The 24,165-nt window shown below is 39.0% G+C and overlaps 1 protein-coding gene across 2 annotated transcripts; it reads right to left on the bottom strand.

Moving 5' to 3' along the window:
• Nucleotides 1-224: 224 nt before the first annotated feature.
• On the bottom strand, nucleotides 225-23,796 carry LOC127661879 (PR domain zinc finger protein 10). 2 transcript variants are annotated; one of them, XM_052152822.1, is made up of 23 exons: nucleotides 22,868-23,796; nucleotides 16,655-16,796; nucleotides 16,347-16,508; nucleotides 16,039-16,098; nucleotides 15,605-15,709; nucleotides 15,257-15,437; nucleotides 14,822-15,063; nucleotides 14,454-14,654; nucleotides 14,219-14,291; nucleotides 13,008-13,125; nucleotides 12,778-12,895; nucleotides 12,170-12,454; nucleotides 9,242-9,586; nucleotides 8,844-8,999; nucleotides 8,479-8,658; nucleotides 7,162-7,272; nucleotides 6,805-7,005; nucleotides 6,524-6,670; nucleotides 3,694-3,864; nucleotides 2,657-2,794; nucleotides 2,400-2,574; nucleotides 2,201-2,301; nucleotides 225-1,899 (listed from the first exon to the last, which is right to left on the bottom strand). In XM_052152822.1, the coding sequence occupies exons 2-23, from the start codon at nucleotides 16,724-16,726 to the stop codon at nucleotides 1,708-1,710; spliced, it is 3,534 nt and encodes a 1,177-aa protein (XP_052008782.1). In that variant the 5' UTR covers nucleotides 16,727-16,796; nucleotides 22,868-23,796; the 3' UTR covers nucleotides 225-1,707. The 2 variants fall into 2 exon arrangements, with proteins under 2 accessions (XP_052008782.1, XP_052008783.1); XM_052152823.1 differs by having other exon boundaries at nucleotides 16,655-16,772.
• Nucleotides 23,797-24,165: the final 369 nt, after the last annotated feature.

Below are 24,165 nucleotides of genomic sequence, written 5' to 3'. Positions count from 1 at the left end.
TTATTTTTTAACTGTAATCTTCATCTTTTGGACTACAGATGCAGCTTTTTTTGTTTTGTTTCTACTACTACAGGAACTTGGCAAAGTGATAAAGTAGGTATTGACTGTTGTATGTCAAATTGGTTGGTTGTGAAAAAAAGGTCTGCTAAGTGACTAAATGTAAATGTTAGTGGTGTTTGTGGTACGAGAAACACATTAAAACAAGAAGAGTACAAAAGCACATTTATTTCCCATCACTAGGGACAACAGGGGACACTAACCCCGAGACACTGAGGTGCATTACTGTACATAAACACAATAATTACAACAATACTTATAATCATCAGAATAGTACAGATACTGTTTTTTTTTACATTGTAAAAGTTTGTCTCACTATAAATAATGAACGATGGATATATTTTCCCTTCTTCAGGTTATAAAGACTCACCACTGGTTGAAGTGCAAAACCAAAATAAATACCAGTATGTCCATAAACACAGAGGTTACATGAAAGTTCCTAAAAATTAAGTCATTTAAACAAGCCAGCACAGAATAATATGGGAATTCAGACATACTGAGATATTGTTTTAATATTGTAGAATGGTTTTTATGGGTGAAAAAGCATTGGAAGTCTTTGAGAAGGTGACAAAGTATTTCCATTTTTCTTTTTCAAATATGGACCTCAGACTGGCTGGTGACCCGTCCCGTGGACCATGCAATACATTTATACATACTGTAAGTGCTGATCTGGGTTTGGCATTCTTTTCTCACATCATGGTAGGGGAGATAACATGGCCTTGAACGATCTGATCTATATTGCAAGTTTGAGAAGGAGAGTTGACCCTCGATCAGGTTAGATGCACTGTGAATCTTAGGAAGAACCGTTCAGGTCATATTTCATGTTCAAATCAAAAGATAAGAAATTATATTTGGCTTCAAGAAAATTAAGCCTGTTTGATGACCATTAAGATTTTTTTGTTGTCGTTTTGCATTTTGACATACTTTCTATTACAAATAAGCACATTTTATCCTCAAATCATCATTACAGAGATGACAATACAAAATAAATGAAATTCTCATTACTGTAATGCAAAAATGAAAATCATTGTGTCTGAACTCCTTCGCCCCCATTACAATCGGCATATATTCAGTAAAACAAATTCTACTGTAAATACTCAATTGTTCTTTACAATGTAAATAACATTATTATTTAATTCTTTGGTTTGATTTTGATGTAGAATATGACCTGGACATTTTTTCATCAGCTAATCCAGACAGTTATTTTACTTTCAGATGTTTCATGAATTCAGATAATTCATGTCTGAATTGTAACTGTAATTTTCTAGTATGCTAAATTGAATGTCCAAATAAATATATTCAAACTAAATCCAGCAACTTTAAAGATCCACAGCGCCAACCTCCTTTTAGTGTGTGGAAACACTAGTCTCACTTTTATCAGGCACACATTTTCTTTTATCTTTCCAAACTTAACTAATATTTAATCCTTTCCTGAGTAGTGGGATCATGATTAAATGTGTCTGGGCCTCTAAAAACACAGCTATTCACTCCAGTGTCTTTATTTAATAAAAAAACATATCCATATTCTTCAAGAAAAAAAGAAATCTTTGTTCATTTAAAGTCCCTCGCCAACAGAAGGGGTGACAATTTCATGTGTCCCTCTGCAGTAAGAGTGCGAGCATTTCTTCATGTGTGGTTGCGCGTGTGGGGTCAGGGTTTGGTTATGTGAACGTCACTGGCTCCCGTCCCGTTAGTGGTGGTTGTAATGATGTACTGTGTGGTGGTCTGTTGACTGACGACCGGCTGCTCTAGCGGGTCAGGATGAACCTGTGCTGAGGTGGACGGGGCATTCACCTGTTTACCATCCATCTCTGTCTGTCCTTCTGAGATGACATAGTGTGTCTGCATTGCACAAGTAAAAACAATCACACAAAACAACACTTTGTGCAACATACACAAGTAAACGCATTGAGTTCCTTCATTGAAAGTGTGGTTTACCCCTTTTCAAAAAAAATGGTGTACATTAATTACATGCCAATTAATGAATCAGTTAAATAAATTTGATTGATCACACATCAATATTTGATATGGGCACTGGCTCCATGTCAGTAGAAAAGGTGTATCAGGAGATTTACTTTTCCATCCTAGTGTGGGTAAGGCAGTAATTGAGTAGGAGGTACAAGACACTCTACGAACAACTTACCGTTTTGACCTGACTGCTGTTGACGGCAGAAGTGACAGGGGTGCTCGCCTCTGCTATCACATACTGAGTATGAGGAAGAGTCATCATCTGAATCTCAGATGCTTTGAAAAAAAAAAAAGAAGCATAAAAATTGTTAATATAACATCAGATTTTAGATGCATATATTACAGATACGTCCTCTTTGGCATGTGTTACTCACGATAACTCCTGTAGTTCCAATTACTAGGTAGGTATGCATGCTGTGCAGCTCCTTGCGTCTGATTGGTGGACGTCTGTAGAGTTTGGCCCTGAGCCAGTGTCACAGGGGTCAATTGGTTGGTGTTAAGCTCCTGGGCAGCTTGCTGAGAGGAGGGACTTAAAGGCTGACCCGTAACCTGATTGGATGTAATGAGGGATCAAGATCAACAAACTATATAGATATATAGATATAAACTATATAAAATGACAGCTGCTCACTTGTGCGTTGGTCTGCACTGCCCCAGTGGGTTCAGTCACCTGTATGTGTTGAACCTGAATCGAGTGCTGACTGTAACTGTGGGGATCATGTAACTGACTCACATCAACTGTAGAGTGCTGAGAGTGAGGTGAGGACGCCTAATAGAGAGAAATGAAAATAAATGACTACAAACAATGGTTCAGTGACCAGGTCGGATCAGGAGTGGGAAGGGTCAGAAAGGAAAAAGTAGAAAAAAGAAAATTATCAGAAAGGAGATGGAAAAGATTAGAAACTGGAAAGAAAATTGGAAAAGGAAATGGGTTGGAGAGGAAAGAAGGTGTTGAAAAGGAAAGGAGATTAAAAAGGAATGGGTCAGAAGAGAAAATAAAAAAGAGTTAGGAAGCAAAAGGAAAGCAATGGGAAGGAAAAGAAAAGGGAAGGAGTTGGAAAAGGATGGGATAGGCTAGGAAAAATGGAGCTGGAAATGAAAAGGACAGGAGAAAAGGGAAAGGTAAAGAGCTGGAAAGTAAAGGGAAGGAGTTGGAAAGGAAAAGGAAAGGAGATTAAAAGGAATAGGCCAGAAAGGAAAATAAAAAGAGTTGGGAAGGAAATGGAACAGGAGAAAATGGAAAGGTACAGAGTTGGAAAGAAAAGTAAAAGTAAAGGGAGGGTGATGGAAAGGAACAGGCAATGAAAGTGGAAAAGTATAGAGTTGAAAAGGAACAAGAAAAAGGTAGGAGCTGGAAAGGAACAGGAAAAAAGAAAAGGAAAAGAGCTGGAAAGGAAAAGAGTTTAAAAGGGTTGTAAAGGAAAGGAGTCTGCAAATGTTGGAAAGGAAAGGGTTGGAAAAGGAAATTAAAAGGAAGGGGCTGGAAAGAAAGGATAGCAAAGGAAAAAATGCAAGGAAAAAAGTAAAAGAGCTGGAAAGGATTGGAAAGGAAAGGGTTGGAAAGGAAAGGATTGGAAAATATTTGGAAAAGAAACAAGAAGGATTGGAAAGGAGAGGAAAAGGTTGGAAAGGAAAGGTTTGCGAGTTCACTGTTTAATGTGTTCGTACCGGGGCCACCTGCACCACCTGCAGCTGTATATGTTGTGGCTGGGACAGACCTCCTCCTGCCTGAGACACAGGTATATACTGGATCCTCTGGAAATCCCCCTGTGCCGTGCGGTAGTCTGTGGTCAGGGTCTGGGACAGCTCTGTCATGGCCTGTGTCAATAAGTCAGTCGTCTAGAAGAAACACAGAAACAGATGAGAACAAGCCAAATACATTTACATTTACATTTATGCATTTGGCAGACGCTTTTATCCAAAGCGACTTACAGTGCACTTATTACAGGCACAATCCCCCCGGAGCAACCTGGAGTTAAGTGCCTTGCTCAAGGGCCCAACAGTGGCATCTTGGTGGTGCTGGGGCTTGAACCCCCGACCTTCTGGTCAGTAACCCTGAGCCTCAACCACTGAGCCACCACTGCCCCAGAAACAAATATGCTTTGTTTCTGTCTAACCAACAACAGTTTAATTATGATGATACATCTTTGAAGTCAACACATTTTAATTTGTCTTACATTTTCTGTAATATTAGTTCACACAAATGTCCTAATTTCACAAAAATTTTTAACCAGGTTCTCATTCAGAATTCACAACACCTCAAAATAATTCACTCAATTGTCAAAGCCTAAGAGCATTTGACAAGGCAGAGTAGTACTACTCAAAGTTTTTTTGTGTGCCAACTCCACTTACAGTTTTACAGTATACTACGGTCCTTATTTTGCTTATTTCGCTGTTCTCTGAAAGCATTTGTTTCTGTAGAATAATTGAATTTTCTTCTTGACAGTCCTTTTCACCCGGTATTACTTTATAGTACTGTAATGTACTTGAGGGCTTTGAACATTGCCTTAAAAGTGTTTACCTGCAAAATCCGTAGTTCATTCAGTAATAACCTCATGTACTATAACCTCTAAACATTTACCGATTGACCTGCAAAACTGTCCCTGGTTGATTTACTGTAGGTTTATCTAGCTATGTTTTGATGGCACTAATGTGTTCTGGCCACTGGAATAGTTGGTGTCTCATTTGAAGCCAATGTTTAAATTTGACCGAAGACGTTTTTATTTGAAATATTTGATTTTGAACTGGAAGGTTGAGGTTTGTACAAACTGGTGTGTAGTTTTGAGATAGTGTTCATAGTTGAGAAAATTGTGAATCCTTTCATGAATCGTGTCTTAGCAATCAAGAAAAACTAAGAAAGTAAATCAGGTCCCAATTTTTACTTCACGTAGTCTTTGATTCACTACGCCTGTGTACATTTATGGCGATCAATTCTTGATTTATTAGTGCTCGGAGTTGATCACAATTTGTGGGCTTCTGTTTGTCCGGGATGGGATTAATGGGATTAAGATCCGGGGAGTTGCCTAGCCACGGATCTAAAATTTCAATGTAATGATCTCCGAGCCTCTTCATTATCACTCTTGCCTTGTGACATGGGGCTCCATCATGCTGGAAAATGCACGGATCATCACCAAATTGGTCCTGGATCGTTGGGAGAAGTTGCTCTTGCAGGACGCTTTGAAACCATTCGTTATTCATGGCAGTGCTTTTGGGCAGAATTGTGAGAGAGCCCACTCCCTTGGATGAAAAGCAACCCCACACATGGATGGTCTCAGGATGCTTCACTGTTGGCACGACACAGGACTCATGGTAGCGTTCACCTTTTCTTCTCTGGACTATCGATTTTCCAGATGTCCCAAACAGTCGGAAGGGGCTTCATCAGAGAAAATAACTTTGCACCAGTCTTCTGCTGTCCAAAACTTGTACTTCCAGGAGAATTTCAGTCTGTCCTTGATGTTTTTCTTTGAGAGAAGTGGCTTCTTTGCTGCCCTTCTTGTGAGCAGATGCACTCACACCAACCTGCTGCCAATATTGAGCAAGCTCTGCACTGGTGGTGACACGATTCCGTAGCTGACTCCTCAGAGGAGATAGTCCTGGTGCCTGCTGAACACTCTGGGACATCCAGAAGTCTTCACTGCAGTTGAACCGCTCTCCTTGAAGTTCTTGATGATCCGGTAAATGGTTCTTTTAGGTGCAATATTCTTTGCAGGAATTTCCTTTCATGTGAGGCCATTTTGATGCAAAGTGATGATGGCTCCATGTCTTTCTTTAGAGGTAACCATTGCGAAGAAGAACACAATGGGAAATTGGAAGCACTTCTTCCCTCCTTTTATAGCAAACAGTCTGCTCTTATAATCCAATCAGAATGATAGTTATTTCACCTGACTAGTACTCGTTCACACGTTCCCAGGTGTTGCTGATATGATTAGTGAAATGATGTTAGCTGGTAATTTTGTGCCAGGGCCAAAAACAGTGACAGTTTGTTTTTTGTGATAAAGTAAATTTTTTTGACCAATGATTTAAAATGCATCTGATCACTCTGCACAATAATCTAGAAACAAGGTGAATCAACACCACAACAACTGAAGCAGAAAACTTTGTGAATCACAAAATTTATGTCACTGCCAATACTTTTGGCCACGGCTGTACACAATAAAGCTTGTTTGTTAACACGACGACTGTGCCGACAGCAGCTAACTAAATATTGCCGGATGATAACACACCTTTGGTGGACAATCTCTTTGCTTAAAAACAGCAAACACAAAACGGCTAAACTGGTGGCATTCATGTTTCGTGTTCACAGGTATGAGACAATAAAGTGTTGCTTTGGTTATCACTTGTCAGTCATCGCAATTGCATTCTGTACACACACTGAATAAAAATGTAGGTGATTCACACCCCCATTTAAATGCAGTTAGTCAGTGTGGATGTGGGCTTGTGTCTGAAGTGTGTGGGAATATGTCTAAGCATGCATATAGGGTTTGCTGTTTGTACTCACCACCACAGCCTCTGCAGTAGTGCAGTCAGTTGTAATCACAGCAGGTGTGCTGCTGATGACTGTAGCAGCCAGAGGTGCCTGAATGCTGCTGCTGCTGTTATATTGATATTCCGGATGCTTCTTACGAATGTGCTGGACCATCTTGGTCTAAAGATAAAGCCAAATATACAGCAACATTTTCAGCCACCCCATTTCAAAACGATCTATAATCCAATTTCTCATTTAAACCATAATTTGCATCAGACAAACAGTATAATCACAAATGCATACTGTGACTGTACCTTGCTGCTGTACTGTTTGGCACAATGTGGGCAGCACACTGGCGCAGTGGCGATGGTGCCCGTCAGCTGGGTGTGTGTGCTCAGCATGGGGTCCGGCTCTCCTGGCCCGGCTGGACGCAGCTTCCGGATGCTGGGGGGCAACTCTGCCCCAGGGTGGTTCTTCAAAATGTGGGCCTTCCTCTTACTGGCACTTTTATACACCTGAACAGGCCAAAGATGTGGTAAATATGGCAAAATATTGTAGGGTGGCTTTAAAAAAATAAAATACATTTAGAGATACTGACAAAGCTCTAAAAAGATATAGATTACTGTATGTGGGCTGTGAGTAGAACATGCATGTGTTGAATTAATCCAAACCTTATCACAGTACTGGCAGAAGTAATCTCTGTTGGGTTTAATTATGGGAAGAGTCAGCTCAGGAACCTCCTCCAATCGCATCTCAGGATGCCGTTTAGACAGGTGATTCACCTGCACACACACAATCCACAATATTCTTACACATGACAATGTTTTATAAATCTTATATTGAGTAAATAGCTTGTTTTTGCATTGTCTGCTGGTTTGGGAATATAAAAGGAATAGATCACCCAAAAATGAAAATTCTCTCCATTTATTCACACTCATGCCATCCAAGATGTGTATGACTTGCTTTCTTCTCCTGAGCAAAACCAAATTAGTAGAATATTTCAGCTCTGTAGGTCCATACAATGCAAGTGAATAGTGGACAGAACTTTTAAGGTCCAAAAATAACATAAAGCAGCATAAAAGCAATCCACACTCCAGTGGTTAAATCCATTTCTTCAGAAGTGATATGATAGGTGTGGGTGAGAAACAGATCAAAATGGAAGTCCTTTTTTACTATAAATCTCCACTTTTACATCCTTCGTACATGTCGCCGCCTACTGGGCAGGGGGGAGAATAGTGAAAAAGTTTAAAATTTAAATATTGATCTGTTTCTCACCCACACCCATCATATCACTACTGAAGATATAGATTTAACAACTGGAGTCTTATGGATTACTTTTGTAATGTCTTTGAGCTTTTTGGAGCTTCAAGTTCTGGTCACCATTCACTTTGTATGCATGTGTTTGGAGCTAAAGGGCTGAAATATTCTTCTAAAAATGTTGTTTGTGTTCAGAAGAAAGTAAGTCAAACACATCTGGAATGGCATGAGGTAAAGTAAATGCTTTGAAACAGATTCACATGTCAAATGTTTTGAGAGATTTGTTTTGCTTCAAGCTGGATTCACCCACTGTGTATTGAGTTCACATCCCTATCTTCTGGCATCCAATATAGGACACCTAGAAATAATATCAACCAATATTCCTTTATACCCATTTAAATTAGGTTATTGAATTCATGTGGTTCTTTTTATAAATGTTAATGGCTGATGGTTGATGTTATTTTATGTTTTTATTGTTGTTATTTTACATTTTGTTGCTGTGAAAAGCATTTTTTAAGTATGTTTTACACAGTCTCATGCTGCACCCAAACTGCTCATTGGGATTACAATGAAGACTACTACTACTACTACAAAATGCGAAATGAGACAACAACCATTAGGATTACAAGTTGCGTTTGATGCAAAAACAGCACTAAAAGCTGGTTCTTTTAAATTTTCCAGAATCAACCAACAGGTGATTGGGGGCAAACTGAAGTCAAAGAGGTCAATACCAGCATCCCTCGTCTCCTGAAGCCCATCATACAGAGTCTACATTTAAACATGAAGCTCTCAAAGTCAGTCGTGGGTTCCTTCTGTTTCAAAGCCTTGGCGCGGTGGTTTCGATCAGTCTTCTTGGCCTCGCGATCTGGGTTGTGCATCCTCTGCATGTGTTCCCGCAATTTATCTTTCCTCTGTCCGAAAGAAGAGATAATCACAAACTAATGAATGGGTGACTCAAAAGACAAACACTAGAGGTTTTTATTTTTAAATTGTAAAAGCAATTGTAAATGGATTCAAGAGCCCTTAAAATATGCATGAATGTGCATGTGAATGTAATTATGTATGCATGTTATTCATTTGGGCCGATGTAAAGCACCTTAAACTGTTTGCCACAGGTGGAGCAAAGGAAGTCCTTTCGATCAGAGTGACGGAGCATGTGCAGTCGTAGTTTATCAGGCCTACAGAAGGCTTTATCACAATCTGTACACTGGAAGATTTTCTCTGAGTGGAAACTCCTCACATGTTTCTTTACCTGCATAATACAAATGTGTGATTGACCAAACACAAGTAATGCTGTCATGGACATTAAAGTGATAAATTCTATCCTTTATCATTTGAGTTTCACTTATAAGGTTAGACAAGGTTTCTTGCAACAAAAACATTTATAATTTAGTTTCACAAGAACATTTCAATGGACACATTTCTTTGTTCTAATGGGATTGAGGGATGGCATACAAAAAGTGTGCGTGTCCATTTGTTTGTTGCACATCACACCTGCATGAAGTCAGTGAAGGTCTTCTTGCAAGAGGGGCAGGAGAAGCAGCCGTTGACCAGGTGAATGCCCACGTGCACTTTAAGCAGGTCCAGTCTGTCGTAGGACTCGGCACAGAACAGGCAGGAGTATGTGCGATGATCAGAGTGCAGCTGCAGATGATCCTCGAGCGTGGTGCTAGAGAGGAAACTCTTACCGCACTGGTGACACATGTGACGGCAGCCGTCCCGCCCATGATATCGCATGTGCTGCTCCAGCTTGTCTTTATCCCGGAACGCTTTCCCACACTGGGTGCATTTAAAGGGTCGGAAGGACTTACGGATGAAAAGATGTTGAAGAGCAGCATTCTGGGTAAGGTAAAAAAGGGAGAGCATGGGCAAATGGACAATTTTGAGAGGAGACGACTGGGTGGGCATTCTGAGCAGGGGCAAATGAAGAGGGTAGAGGTCAACCAATTGTTGATTTTGCGATACTGAAAACGAAGGTGGTGGAAAATTCTGATAACCAATTAATCGGCCAATTTAAAAAAAGATTTTTTAAAGAATGTTAAAAATGTTTCTTAGTCTTTCCTTACTAAAATGGAGACAAGAACCCAAAATTAACAAAATTCCAGATGCAGTCTATTTTGCAACCAAATCCCAACAATAAGCAGAAAACAAATTACGATTTGGTGCATAATGCAGCGGCAGGATTTCTAACAAGCCCGGACTACACTTTCTTATTTCGGGACACTTATTTTGAAACGACAGAGAATTGGTTTAGTTAGAATGCTTTATGTTTAAGTATTTACCAAATTAAGTTTTTAAAGCCTATATTAAACAGGTTGAGGTTTTTAGATATCACCAGATTCGTTTTTTTGTTAATTATTATTCATAAGAAGGTTGGAGACAAAATGCATGTGCTGCGGTGCACATTTCTATATTGTCACATTTTTCTTTGCATGCTCTTGCTTCAACTTAGAACACTTAACTTATCTAATCAAAATAACAAAATATGCATTAATGAGAGGATAAAAAAAAAAAATGCATGAATATTGTCAATGCTGAAAGATTTCAACAAGGTGTCAGTTATTGTTTTTATTTCACTTCTAGAGGCAGCTGATATACTGTTGGAATCATTTTTAAAAACTATCGGCAACTATTGACTTTGATTTTTGCCGATAACCAATAGTTTCAAAAAGCAACTATCGGCACTGATTAATCAGTAAAACCGATATATCGGTCTACCTCTAGAAGTGGAATCACTTAGATCACACTGTGCAAGTATGACTTGAAGGAAATGACAAAATGCACTCGTTTAGGTCTGTATGTCACAGAGATGGTGGCGAAGACAAGCCAATGTGTTTGCATGCTGAATACAAACAGGATTGTTCCTGCAGCCATTTTTTAAAGGAATAGTTCACCCAAAAATGAATGTTCTGCCATTATTTGCTCAATTTCATATTGTTCCACACCCATGTGACTTTCTTTCTTGCGTGGAACACAAAAGGAGATGTTAGGCAGACTGTTCATGTTGCCCTTTTCTATACAATGAAAGTGGCATAGAGTGCACATGGTCCCAAAAATTACAAAAATCAATAATGTGTTTGTATGTTCTAACTGCTTTAAGCAGCATGTCTTGTGTAGGTCTAATGCCGAGTTTACTCACGATTTTAAGCCCGATTTTCACTCGCCGACAGTTGTATTGATTGGCGACAAAAGCCCGAAATCGTAGGCAAATCGGAGCTTGCTCCCATGAACAACGATAGCAATGTATGAATTATCAAAGACGCGATCTGAGAGAATCACCAACGCGTCGCAGATATTTACAATGTTAAATATCTGGACCAGTCGGCGATTCCAAATCGCGCAATGTGAAATATGTTTTGACTGAATACAACTGCAGCGTTGACCTACAGCCCATGAGAGAGCAAGAAACGGGGCACTGGACGTATGGCACAGGGCACCTTTTTCATATTGTAACCAATAAAATATATGATGCCTTTAGGCGATTAAAAACATTTGTTCATGCATTTGTTTTCATATCTCGTATCACTTCTCACGTGTACTCTGTTGTGAAACATAATTTGGAGTCCAGGCAGAGTTGTCGGGATTCGTCAACAGTGAAATGTCTTGTAATGTGTTCACCCATGTCGCCGATTCGTCGTGTAATTTGAAAATGCTATGACTTACATGACAAGACAGACAGTTGTATAATATGAATAGTACCACGATCCGACATCTTTGAAAGTCGAGTAGTGTGTAGGAGGCATAAGTGTGCCAACACAGCATGTTCTAGCGGTTGCAAGTCTTTGTACTTGCTCTGCAGCAGCGTAAGCAGATCTAGTCCGCCAAGACCCTAACAACTTGTCATTTCCATTATAACACCTTTCTTTATTTAGAGAACTTAACGTTCAGTCTGTTCCTCACAGAAAGATATCATATGGCTGTACGAGTCATATGGCCCATGTTCATGGTACATTTATGGCAACTTTTTTAGAAGTTGCAAGCAGCATCAGTCCCCATTCACTTTAATTTTGCATAGATTTCCACAGAAAAAAACATGTCAAACATGTTTGAAATGACATGAGGGTGAGTAAATGATTACAAAAATTGTAATTTTGGGTAAGGGTATTTTCTATAAATTTGTTGGGTGAAGCAGCTCAAGGCGTACAGGACTGAACTGATACAGACAGATGTAATGGGGATGCAGGGAGTCAAAGGATGTCAGTGTAGCGTGACATCACAACACTGTATAGACTGAATGAGGTAGTTTCCTCTGACTCCACTCAGGCCCACATTAGACCTACCTGCAAGTCCATCTTAACGTGCAGCACACAACAAAAGAGAAAAACACGAACACACAATTGTGCTAATGTTAAATAAATCTAGCCTAATAAACACATTACAGGGATATGGGGGTTTAGATCACTTATGATGCGAGTCTCGTACCCTAATCCTCCTCGCCCGCCTCATGTCCTGAGGAGTGAGGTGAGGGTCTAAAGGGCCCGTCTGAGGCAGGTCGTCTTTCACAGTCTCCGGGAGCTCTGAATCCATAGGCGGGGTGCCTGAATCCCCTTCGTCTTGAAATGCATCTGTATGGGTCATCTGGGAATCAAACCCCTCTCCGGTCTCTGCCTCCACTGCATCAGTGGTCATCTCCACCACCTTCAGCCCGTTAAGAGCACCATCTGTCTGTTCTTCAAATGGGAGCTTATCTACAGATGCCAACAGCTCCTAAAGTGAGTGCAAGGCCATCAAAATGGAATCAGAACCAGAAAATAGAAGATTTGAAGCTTTTCAGTGTGATTTGAGCTCAAGAATCTAAACAATTTCTACCATTGTTATCAGATTTGACATGGAATTAAAATATAATCATGGCAAACAATTTTAAAGATTTTGGTCTTTTTGCCTTTGGAGCTTCACTCGCAAGACAACAAAATAGCAGCCTGGAGCATTACCAAGATGGTCACAGGATGAACCAATGACTACTGTAAGACAAATTAAAACATGCAGATTTGTAGGAACCCTGCTTATAGTGACACAGCTGTGTGATATACCCGTGTCTTATCAGCACTTTCAGCAGGTGTCTGTGGGCAGATAAATTTGGTACGCCGTCCTGGCCTCCTCGCAGCGCCAAATCGCTTCCTGCCCCGTCCTCGGCCACGCCCCTTTGGCCTGGAAAGATCAGAATTAGTCACAGGCTAATCTGATAAACATTGGTGAATACCTGTACTTCTGAGTTTAATGTCTGTGTGTTGTTCAGCGCGTTTTCTATTTGCATTCGAACCTTTGGACGAGATCCAGCTTGTCGTCATGCATGTTTAAGTGCTGCTGAAGCTGCTCTGAGCTCATGAACCGTCTGTTACACTCATAACATGGCCAGTTCTTATCCTGCTCACGTAAAACTGGCACAGAATGAAAAATTATTTATTATAGTTGAACCAGGAACCACAAAAGAAACATATTCATTGCGTCACATCACAAAGCATTTTCAGTGCGGACAGAAATGACTTGTCACCAGTGTTGAGTAAGTTACTTAGTAATCGTAATCCACTACAAATTACTTAACATTTCTCTGAAAATTGAAATTAGATTACTTTACTAATTACTTCATTGAAAAGTAATCACACTACTAATTATTTTAACATTATAAAACACTTTTCCACTCAACAAATTCAAAATACTGTCTATATTACTTTCTTGTTCATTGTTAAAAAGAAGTCATACATTCAGCACCTCACATTTCTCCTTCACAATGACTCGTTACAGGGCCATAATTCATGTTTTCTACATAAATAATATATTAGAAATAAGCATAACCCTATAATGTACTTAAAGTATAGGTGTAACGATTTATTGTGGAACGATACATCAGGGTTAATAAATGTGAAGATGTTTTTCTTAATTTTTTACAATTATTTTAGCGTCTGTTCTATCCAATACGCGTCCTACACCTACGTAACACGTGGATACAAAGAGGTCTAAAATAATATTGCACATTAGCAGCCACAGGTGTTTTACGATGAGTTCGACCAAAAATGCGAGAGGTGGGAGAGAGAGGCACACTTTCTCAGCATGAAAATGTACGTTTACAGAGGTTTAATGAGTAATATGAGGGCCATATTTATCTACTATATATATATATATATATATAATGCTGAATATTATGTATAATAATGCTATGGGGAATATACTCCTAATGTCATGTCCGATTTTTTAATTATTATTATTTAACTGGATAAGCATGCTCTTCCCTTAAAAATATATTTTTGAAAAGAGTATTTAGATATAATCAGAGACTTATTTTAGAATAGCATTGTCTCCGATTAAAAGTAATTAAATTAATTGAAAGCCAGTAACTGTAATCTGAATTTGAAATACTACTTATTGACCAGGTTACAGTAACTATTTACTTTGTAATTGGATTATACTCAACACTGCTTGTCAACTTTTACCTGGTTAGGACACAATGTAACTTTATAAGAGATGGCAATTCACCTTTCCTCTCCTCTTCTGTGACATCATGAACCTTTTGGTTGACAAATTCAGCATACGAGGCAGCATACCATACCTGGAATACAAACACAGCTGTAACCTTGGATATCATCTGGCTACATGAGAAAATAAATGTCTACTTTGAAAAAAAAACTAAAACAACTATTTGGTTCAAAATATAAAAACATAGATATAATTTGGGTTGCTATTGGTAAGAAAATTCACCCTTACAGCCCACCTTAAGCTCCTGTTTGGGCTGAATGTTCTTAATGGTGGTGTAAAAAATGTCTGAGCCATATTGATAAGCCACCAGGTTCTGCTCTAGGTGGTTCTGGGCTGGGCGGACAAACATCATCCAGTTACATCGCTCCTCATCGGAGAGGTCAAACCAGAGGTCCTCCACTCTCTCGCCCTCTTTCGCAGGGTCTAGCATGTAAAGCTACAGAGAAAACAAGAGGAACAGAATGAGAGACCCCCATTGCACCACCTTTTTAATTGTTATTTGACGCCCAATGAACAGATATCCCATAAACTAGATTAGACGAAGACTTTTGAATATTATCCTTTAATACATCTTCACGTTACATGTTTCCAGGTTTATCATACTTTCAGATGTATGTGAGTGTCCTGCAGTTCACTCCGCTGCACCAGCGGTCCCTCTACAGGGCCGAACTGGGTGCGTTTGGGGATGCGTCTCTTCGTAAAGATTCCGCCCAGGAAGCGGTCGATATACAGGACGAGAGGCAGACTGGCTCGAGCCTTAGACGTCACGGGACGGTTGAGGATGGGGTGGAGAGGACCGTGTTTCAAGCAGGCTGCAGGATTAGCGCCATTGCAGTCTTCACACCCTTTCAGTAAAAAAAATAAAACATGCTCAAATTCACCAGTCAACAAAACAAAACAAAATAAAAACGAAAATGGAAATTCACATTTCGTAAGCAAATTCAACCCAAACACTATCTTATGTTTTTTTTTTAAATCTTAGGACAACTTGGACTTCACATGGAAGTTATCAGAAAGCGACTGTATGCAGGTATTTACAGAGGTTATGTGGAGTGAATGCCTGGGGCGTCCTGGGTTCCCAGTCATCCATTTCAGAGTCATCACTATCATTGTCATCTTCCTCATCCTCCGAATCCACAGTGGAATCTGTGGCCCCCAGGGGACTGGATGAGGCCTCCACCATATTGGGAAGAGCAGTGTTTGTCACAGCAAGCTGGCTCTGTAAGATACATTTTAAGATCTCATGAATAAATAACAAGCAATCATATTCCATCTTGCTTAACTTAAAATTATGCTTATATCAAATACTGTAGCTTATCATGCCACTGGCATAACAGTGGATTATCATGAGAGCATTTTGGAACATATTTAGCAGTGCAGTGTCACCTGTGTCACAGGTTCCAGAATGGTTTGTGGCCCGTCAGCTACATTACTCAACACATGCAGATTGGCAGTGTTCATGTTTTGACCACTTGGCAGCAACACAGTCACCTGATACAACATAAAATGTTCAGGTAAAACAACTAAAACACAATAATGCCAGGTGATTTATGACTTGTTGCTTTATCGCATTGTACCTGGTTAGAACACGGTGTAAGTCACAAATGGATGATTTTTAAACTTTTACCATGGCACTTTGAGATATACCATTGCACTAAATAATATAGCCCTATTCTTATACCATGGTATTCCAAGGTATTTAATGGAGTACTTCCTGCTGCTTTTTTGTTAGTGCACTCTGAATGTGGCTACTGCCTTGTAAGGATGAACCAGTCCAATAAGAAAGCTTATAAAATCAGCACACATGAATGCCACACTACCTGCTGTGTTGTGCCATCCTGCTGAATGTAGGCCACTTGGGGCTGATCTGTAAACACTGCCTAAACAGAAAAGAAAAAGAGTAGGAAACATAAGATATGAAATACAAGCTTATGTGATCATTTATCAACAGGATTGCATATATAGTAACAGCAATTTGAAAGTGGACCATTCAACTCTTGCAACAAAAACTTTCTTGCCATTCAAATCATAAATCACAATCAATCAATTATCAATAACTCAAACAGAGTTCATGACTTAAGCATCAAGGATGAATTGCTATACATCTTCGCTGACTGGTGTAACCCACCTGTGTTCCGTCAGCGGGGTGTATGTACACCAGCGTGTGTTCGGCAGACTCAACGGAGGTGTAGGAGCTTCCGTCCGCAGTGTATACGACCTGTTGCTGACCCCGGTCAGACTGCTCCCCGCTGTACACAATCTGGGCCACCGCACCAGCCTCAAAATGCACCTACACAAATGAAATGCTTACACACTCAGGTTAAAACAGGAATAAAATTAGTTACATTCTTTGTGTTTGTTTCAATGTGGACAAATTCTTATAAACGTATGGTAATTTAATGTCAAATGAATGTGAAGAGCAATGTCTGACTGTACCTGAGGTGGATTGCCATTGTCGTTGTTGGATGCTGGACTCCACACAGGTAATGACTCCTGCTTGGCCTCCATGGCAACGATCTAAGGTGACCCTTAAACACCTCCTTCACCTATCCACCTGTCATCAACCACCAGCAGACCACTAGATATTAAACAAATGTTCATCATATAAATAGTCACATGAATAGAACAATGTGAATGCAGCACAACTAAGCCCACAGATTTTGCAGACACCGATATCTAAGGTGGTAGAAAAAGCAGTTTTTTTTTTAATCGATTTAAAGAATAAAACAAAACAAAATCATAATCTATCCTTACTATGAAGGGCACAGACATTGAGGCTACAAGAGTGCAAAATTAATAGAAAACCAAATGCAGTTTATAGCACAACCAAAATCACAATAACCAGAAGAAATATACTGGGAACTCTTATTTTGAAATGACTTTGATTTATATCTGTTACAATGCTCAATATGTATTTACGAAATGAAGCTTTGTATAGTCTATATATTCACCAGATGAGGTTTATTGATAAGGAATAAAATTAAAACGGGGAAAAAAATAATATACTATCTGTATAGTTTTGTGCCAATAACCGAGAGTTCCAAAAAACAATTATCAGCACTAGTTAATCTGTAAAACCGATATATCGGTCTACCGCTAATTTTAACTGCTATATTATACAGTTTAGAACATAGTTAGATATTTCTAAAATGACATGTAGAGATATTTGTCTTCCTCATAAAGCATATGATGACATATTACTGCCACAGCTATTATAAGGGGTCCCACACCTTTTGACACATTAATGACTTTTCCATTCTTTCAAGATTACAGCAAAAGGATATTTACAGTTAACATGAACACTAGAGCCCATTTTACTTTTGCATTCTGACATATTTCCAAATGAAATATTCAATGAGAATATATATATATATATATATATATATATATATATATATATATATATATATATATATATATATATATATATATATATATATATATATATATATATATACACACACACACACACACACACACACACAGCAGACTTGTATATACATATACACACACACACACAGGGTGGACCTTCACAATTTTCAGGGATTGTGAAAAGAGGCTATTAGCCTACACCCTAGAATAGAGTCAGGTGACTGGAGGAGAAGGGCTAAAAAAAAATGAGGGACTGGTGACATCAGATGAAAAGTAATCTCAGAAACGAAGTTATTAGGCCTACATTATGATAATAGATTACAGTGACAAAACCTTTTATCCCATAGGGTTGATTCTCATGAAACCAAACAAAGAAAATGTCCTGGTCATATTAAACCCCAAATCAATGCAAAAATATATTCATTTACATTTAGGACCATTATGATTTTTTGCATCATGATATTATTTTCAGAACACTTACTCTTTGAAATATAAACACAATTTACAATCATATAATTTATTTTAGAGAATTAGGGGGTAAAATGTCATGAACATGTCACAATGTAAAAATCTTAATTGCTCTAAAAATAGGCTTAATTTACTTTATGCTAAATATAATTTTTTACTTGTTTCTTTTGATTTGAGACAAATAGGACCAAAGCAAGTTTTGTGAAAATCACAGATTATTTTGCATAGTAAGACCAGGAGTGTGGAATAAGAATGTATGAGGTCAATTAGGATTTCACGTTGACTTTAAAAATTATTTTATAGATCACTCACCAAGAGCAATTTCTAACCAAATATAAAAACGAAGCAAATTCAAAGTAATGGAATAACTACCACAAAAAAAGTACACGAGCGGTACCATGGTATAGTGATAGTAGGGATGCACCGATCCAATTCGGGATCGGTATCAGCTCCGATACTTGTTTTTAGACGGATCGGGTATCAGTCACAGTTAAACTGTGCCTTTAAGCAGCTTCGAAAATTCCAGAAAATTATGTCAAGCCTTTAGACAATTAGCTTCTGATAGGAGGTGCACTGAATTGGAGGTGTACCTGTGAATGTATTTTAAGGCCTACCTTCAAACTAAGTGCCTATTTTCTTGACATCATGGGAAAATCAAATGAAACAAGCCAAGACAAAAAATGGTGGACCTCCACAAATCTGATTCGGGTGATTCTCGCGAAATTAGACATATGAGGTGTCATGAAACATTTTGATGATAAAAGTAAATGCTATCAAAATAAGAAGGATACAGTTATAAATATCTCTTCATGTACTATTTTGCACATGATTTCAAATGACATCATAAATACCAATTTTTTTGTTTTTTCCACATTTAAGGGGAAATTTTTCATTACCGCAACGTGTCCATGACTGGATTTGTGTTCTTTGAGATGGAAATATTTATAATTAAAAAATATATAAAAAATAAAAAGCTTCAGTGCATGTTATACTATAAACATTTACAGTAAAGAAACATGTGGTATTTGGTGATCATTGGTAAATGTAGTGACAATAATAAGGAATATAAATGTGTCCAAGACCAATTTTCTCATCCTCCGCAACAATTTTCAATCATTGTTTAAGTCCTCAAGGAACTAACATTTTCAAGAAATTTTGTTGGAAGGGACATAATTGACTGTGACACTCAAGATGGCTACCAGGTAAGCAGTTCTTATTTTTCTCTCCAAATAAAAGTTAAAATTTTGTTTGTCATAGTACCTACACAACTTTTTAGTTCTCATTACTGAAACATGAGTTTGTGAAGTTTTAAAAAATGTTGCCGTTTTAATTTTTTGATTATTATATACCCCATTATGGTCTAAATATAAAAAGAGAGGGAAAGTTTAGCTAACCCTCATTTAGCTTCCACAGTTAGCAAGAATGTTTAAGGTCGCTCATCCTCCGCAACACCATTATCATTCACCGCAACAATTGAAGGCCTGTTGCGGTGGAGATACTCAATGTTTCGGTAATGAGAAACAGACTTATGAAGGAGGGACATGCACTATAACTCTTGCTCATTTCAATAGGCCTATATCTTGATATTTGCCTTAAACACTTCTTGAACAAATTGCGTAAACCTTGCAGAAATGTCACCTCCTCTGCTAGACATTTCTGCATTTTACCTGACATATGGGCAAAACATAAAAAAACGCTCATGAATGAGTTACAGTTGGGGGAAAACGTGATTGGTACAAAGTAGAGATGCACCGATTGCAATTTTCTTGGCCGATTTCGATTTCCGATTTTTCCCGGGAGTCTCCCGTTTTGTTATTTCTCCCAAAAAAAACTCCCGTAATTTGTATGGCCCAAACCACGTTATATGAATAATCACATCAATATATCATTCCAAGGTGGTCCAGTTGCCATGACCACAATCTGGCAACCTACAACCCATTTGCACTGTTGATATCTGCGCAGGTAGTAGACGCGGGATGTTAAATCAAGCATCACTGGTAGATGGGAGAGGAAGACTCAGCTGGTGCTCCGGTGAAAAAACAAAATATACATGTAAATTTAACAACAGCTGGATGGAAGAATTGAATTTCATATCCCGAAGCCATATCGACAATTCCCACGCCTTTTGTAATGTGTGTCACACTGATTTTAATATCGAACTCGGTGGGAAAAATTACGTTAAATCACAACGGCACAATTTGTATGTATTTAGCCTGCCTCTGCCATCCAGCAACCCCCTTCCCCTCTCCCGGATTTGTGTACCCAAATGTTGACAGATAACAGGCTGCGTGTGTGACATGACACGAGATTAAACAACTCGGGCAACGCGACGTCGGAAAGTACCTCATACTCTGTATCGAGGAAATTTATCAGAAAATATACTATTTAAAAGTCTGGTTTTCCACTGTTGAAAGTTTCCCTGAAACTGTCCCTAATTGACTGTCAAATATTTGTTTAAGAATGCAGCCTACCGAGTACCACTGCATAAAGCTTTTCTATATGAATTGTTCACTGATACAATTATGACTGTTTTCATTCCAGCACAAAAATGAACTATATCGGCCACCATATAGGTGAATTTTCCCCCTCTAAAATCGGTCAGGCTCTAACTGGTATACTGTTGCTAAACGCTTTAATACAGCAGTCGTGAATTCGCGTGGCACTTTAAATGCCAGCATTAATTGCCGCTTTGAACTCCACGTGAAAAGCATTTGCATTTTCTTGATAATTAAGACTTGACGTGCTTCTGTTGTGAGTTTAACATGCGCCTTATTAAGGCTTAAAAATACTTGATTTCTGTCACATGTCCCATCTGGGCTTGTTTTGTACAACAAACAGCATCAAGAGGTCCTTTCCTTATCATTTGATCACTGACACAGAAGCACTGTTGTGTGTGTGTTTATTGTGTGTGTGTCAGTATAAGGGCTCAGGGTGGACACATCACAAAGGTTCCATCCTTCAAACCATTGTTCATGCTGTATTAACGGCAAATGGGTGAATCGCGATTAAGAAAAACGAATGCTTAACCTTTTAAAATAAATTGCAAATTGCTCCCATTATACAATCCATGATGCTGTCTACACTGGATAGCGCCCAGTTTGTGCCGAAAGTAAATGGATGCCCTGATCTATTTTGCGCTGCACACCCTGGCACTATTCCTGCTAACAAGACAAATAAACATTTAGAACGTTCACTTTGACCCATGGAGTGTAGACAGCCTCAAGGCGTTGTGGTGTGACATTGTTCGCATCCAATGTAGAGCAGGTGTAATGCCAGATTCACACATACTGCATGAGCGGGGCGTGAGCAATGCGTTGCATTTGGGCTTTCACATTGGTTGTGTATCTCTTCTAAGTTCCTACGACAACGGTGGGCAGTCACATGCACTTGATTATCAGCATACTTAGTCGTGATTGATTAATATATCAAAGTCCCTTTCAAGGCAAGTCAGTCCACTCTGTGGTCATCTTTGGAACACTCTTGGGTAGGCTGGGCACGGGCAGCTATTTCCTTTGTAAACAAGTGGCATAAAAGTACAGCTCCTATCTACTTGAATGGGGAAGGACTGAAATAAAAAAAAGTTTGGTCAAGATGCAGACATCTAAATTGTAGTGGATAGTTTTGTTTGGTTTTCTACTGCACCAGAGCTGCGGAGTTCCGTGTGCGGCACGTGGCAAAAATAGGCTCGGCACCGAAACTATCTGCAACTGGGACGCTTTACCTTGTGACTCACACTTGCAATGTGAAGGATGTAATCTGTAAATATGGGCACCGAAACGAGAATGCGCTGCTCACGCCCCACTCACGGAGAAGATGTGAAACTGGCATAATACTGAAGAGACGAGCATTTCTACCTGTAGAATCCTCCAGCGACGGCCACATATGAAGACATAGGAAATCAAATTAAAGTAAAACTATCGGCATAGATTCTACATTCTAAAAAAGCAATTATCGCCACCGATTAATCGGTAACACAGATATATCGGTCTACCTCTAGTATTCACCAGGGGTGAAGCTGACTCGTGTATTCTAACTGGTAAACTTATTTCTGTTTATTGCCTCATCTTGAAGAACTGTGGCTGATTTTCACAGGGGATCAGACACATTTAACCTGCTTTGAACATTGTTATAAGTGCTTAACTGAAGACACCCTGTTTAACCCAAATAAAGGCGCGTACTGGAGGAGCGGTCAGTCTAATCACTCCGCGGGGGTAGAGGAGACCCGCCGCTGGAGAGAAAATCCCCCACAGCCGTGTAGAGAGAAAAAAACAGATGCGAACGCGTGTAACGCCGGCCTTTATGAAACTCTAACACAAATCCAGAGATTATAAATGCTGTACTCGTGAATGAAGCGCACGGTGTATTTTCCCGGCTCTCCCCCCTGTTTGAAGCCCGCAGGTTGGTAGTTCCATTCGGACCATACCACACAACAAGCAGCGGCACAGAAGCACTCTCACACCAACATTATTACACATAAACGCGCAATGGAGGCCATTCACATCTATAAGACGAAAGCAGAGAGCCTGTATGAATGGGTATGGCCCAATGAAGTCGTTTAAATCAAGTATATCAGATTCACGGAGATTTTTAAAAGCAGGACAGAGGCGTTCGGCTCCCCGCTCATAGTTGAGCCCGGCCGGCGCGCTCTCTGTGAGTGTCTGCAGCAGAATAAGGAAGACACGACACGGCTCCATTTTGGGTGGGACTAAGACAACAACAAAGCTCGGCGAAGACACTCAAGCAAATATATCTACCCCAAAAACCTACCGTTCGAGAGAAACCGAGCTGTGAATTTTACGTGACACTTACTGAGAGACGATCCCGAATCCGCGCTTAACGTTCGGATGAGGATTTCCCGAGAGTTTTGTGCATTTTTTGGAAAAGGTTGCAGTGAGTCTTCCCTCAGAATGGTAGCTGCAGAGATGGCTGGCCTTGCATATATTAACATAATCTGCCTAGCAACAGACACGCGACGATTTGCGCATTAGTATATAAATCGACGAAGGTTTTTTTTTCTCTTTCTCTGACTGATAGAGCTAAAGTAAATTGTATGATATGCTAGATTAAGTCCGCGTCTTTTATTTTGAACTGCGATATGTATAGATGTTTTTTCATTTCTAGGTAATTGAATGGGACGGTTGAGAGGCAGTTTGTTTTCAGTGCCAATGAGAAAATTCCGCCATTTTCCCGAACCAATGAAAAAAGGAGATGTGCTCAAGACTGTCCAATGAAAAAAAAGGACGTTCCAGACTGGCCAATGAAATTTCAAGTGGGTCATAAATATACATCGCTTAAAGACACATAGCATATAGACAAAATGAGCCTATTTTTCTTCTTTTTTTATGTTTACTTTTTGATGCCAAGGACACCTAAATATTATGATCCCTTTGTGGGGGACCACCATCCTAAAATATAAAAGCTGCTATACATTTATATGTACTCATATAAATTATATACTCATTATATATATATTCATATAGACCCATTTTTACAGTGTTACAAAACACGCGTAATATTATATAAGACATGTTTGCTAAATCAATTAACTTGTTGAACGCCAAAAGACATTATTAAAATATGACCACGGAAATATTAACTTAAGTCGTCTGTGTATCTTTTTCTACCCACTATTAGATTCATTTTAGATTTATAAATCTGAAGAGAAACATTTTCAACTCAATTCAAATTCATTTGTATTTCACAAAAAATGTTGTTGCCTTACAGCTTCCAGTGAGCAAGCTAAAGTAGTGAAGATAAACCATGGCTGTCAAGAGAATAAGTGGATCGCAACGATTTCTGACAAGTCTGAAGAATATTGAACCAGTGATTTAAAATGGTAATAGTAATTTCTGACACCTTTTTACCGTATCTAAAATAAAAAAATTTAGCCTACCTAAAAATTTGATGTTGTAAAAAGAACACTCAAATAATCACAAATTATGTTTACAAAAAAAAAATGTTAACTTGCGTTAAAAGTGAAAGACACTATTTTTTCTAATTTTTTTTTTTTTACTGTAGTAGACCATAGTGACAAATTTTAGTTTGAAATGATTCTAGGAGCTCCCTTTCATTTTACGAATCCATTAGATTCAACAGAAGTTATTCAG

The sequence above is a fragment of the Xyrauchen texanus genome, chromosome 21, assembly GCF_025860055.1.
Source record: "Xyrauchen texanus isolate HMW12.3.18 chromosome 21, RBS_HiC_50CHRs, whole genome shotgun sequence".
Classification (NCBI taxonomy): domain Eukaryota; kingdom Metazoa; phylum Chordata; class Actinopteri; order Cypriniformes; family Catostomidae; genus Xyrauchen; species Xyrauchen texanus.
Note: the sequence above shows the minus strand (reverse complement) of the source record. Positions and strands in the feature narration are given on the sequence as shown.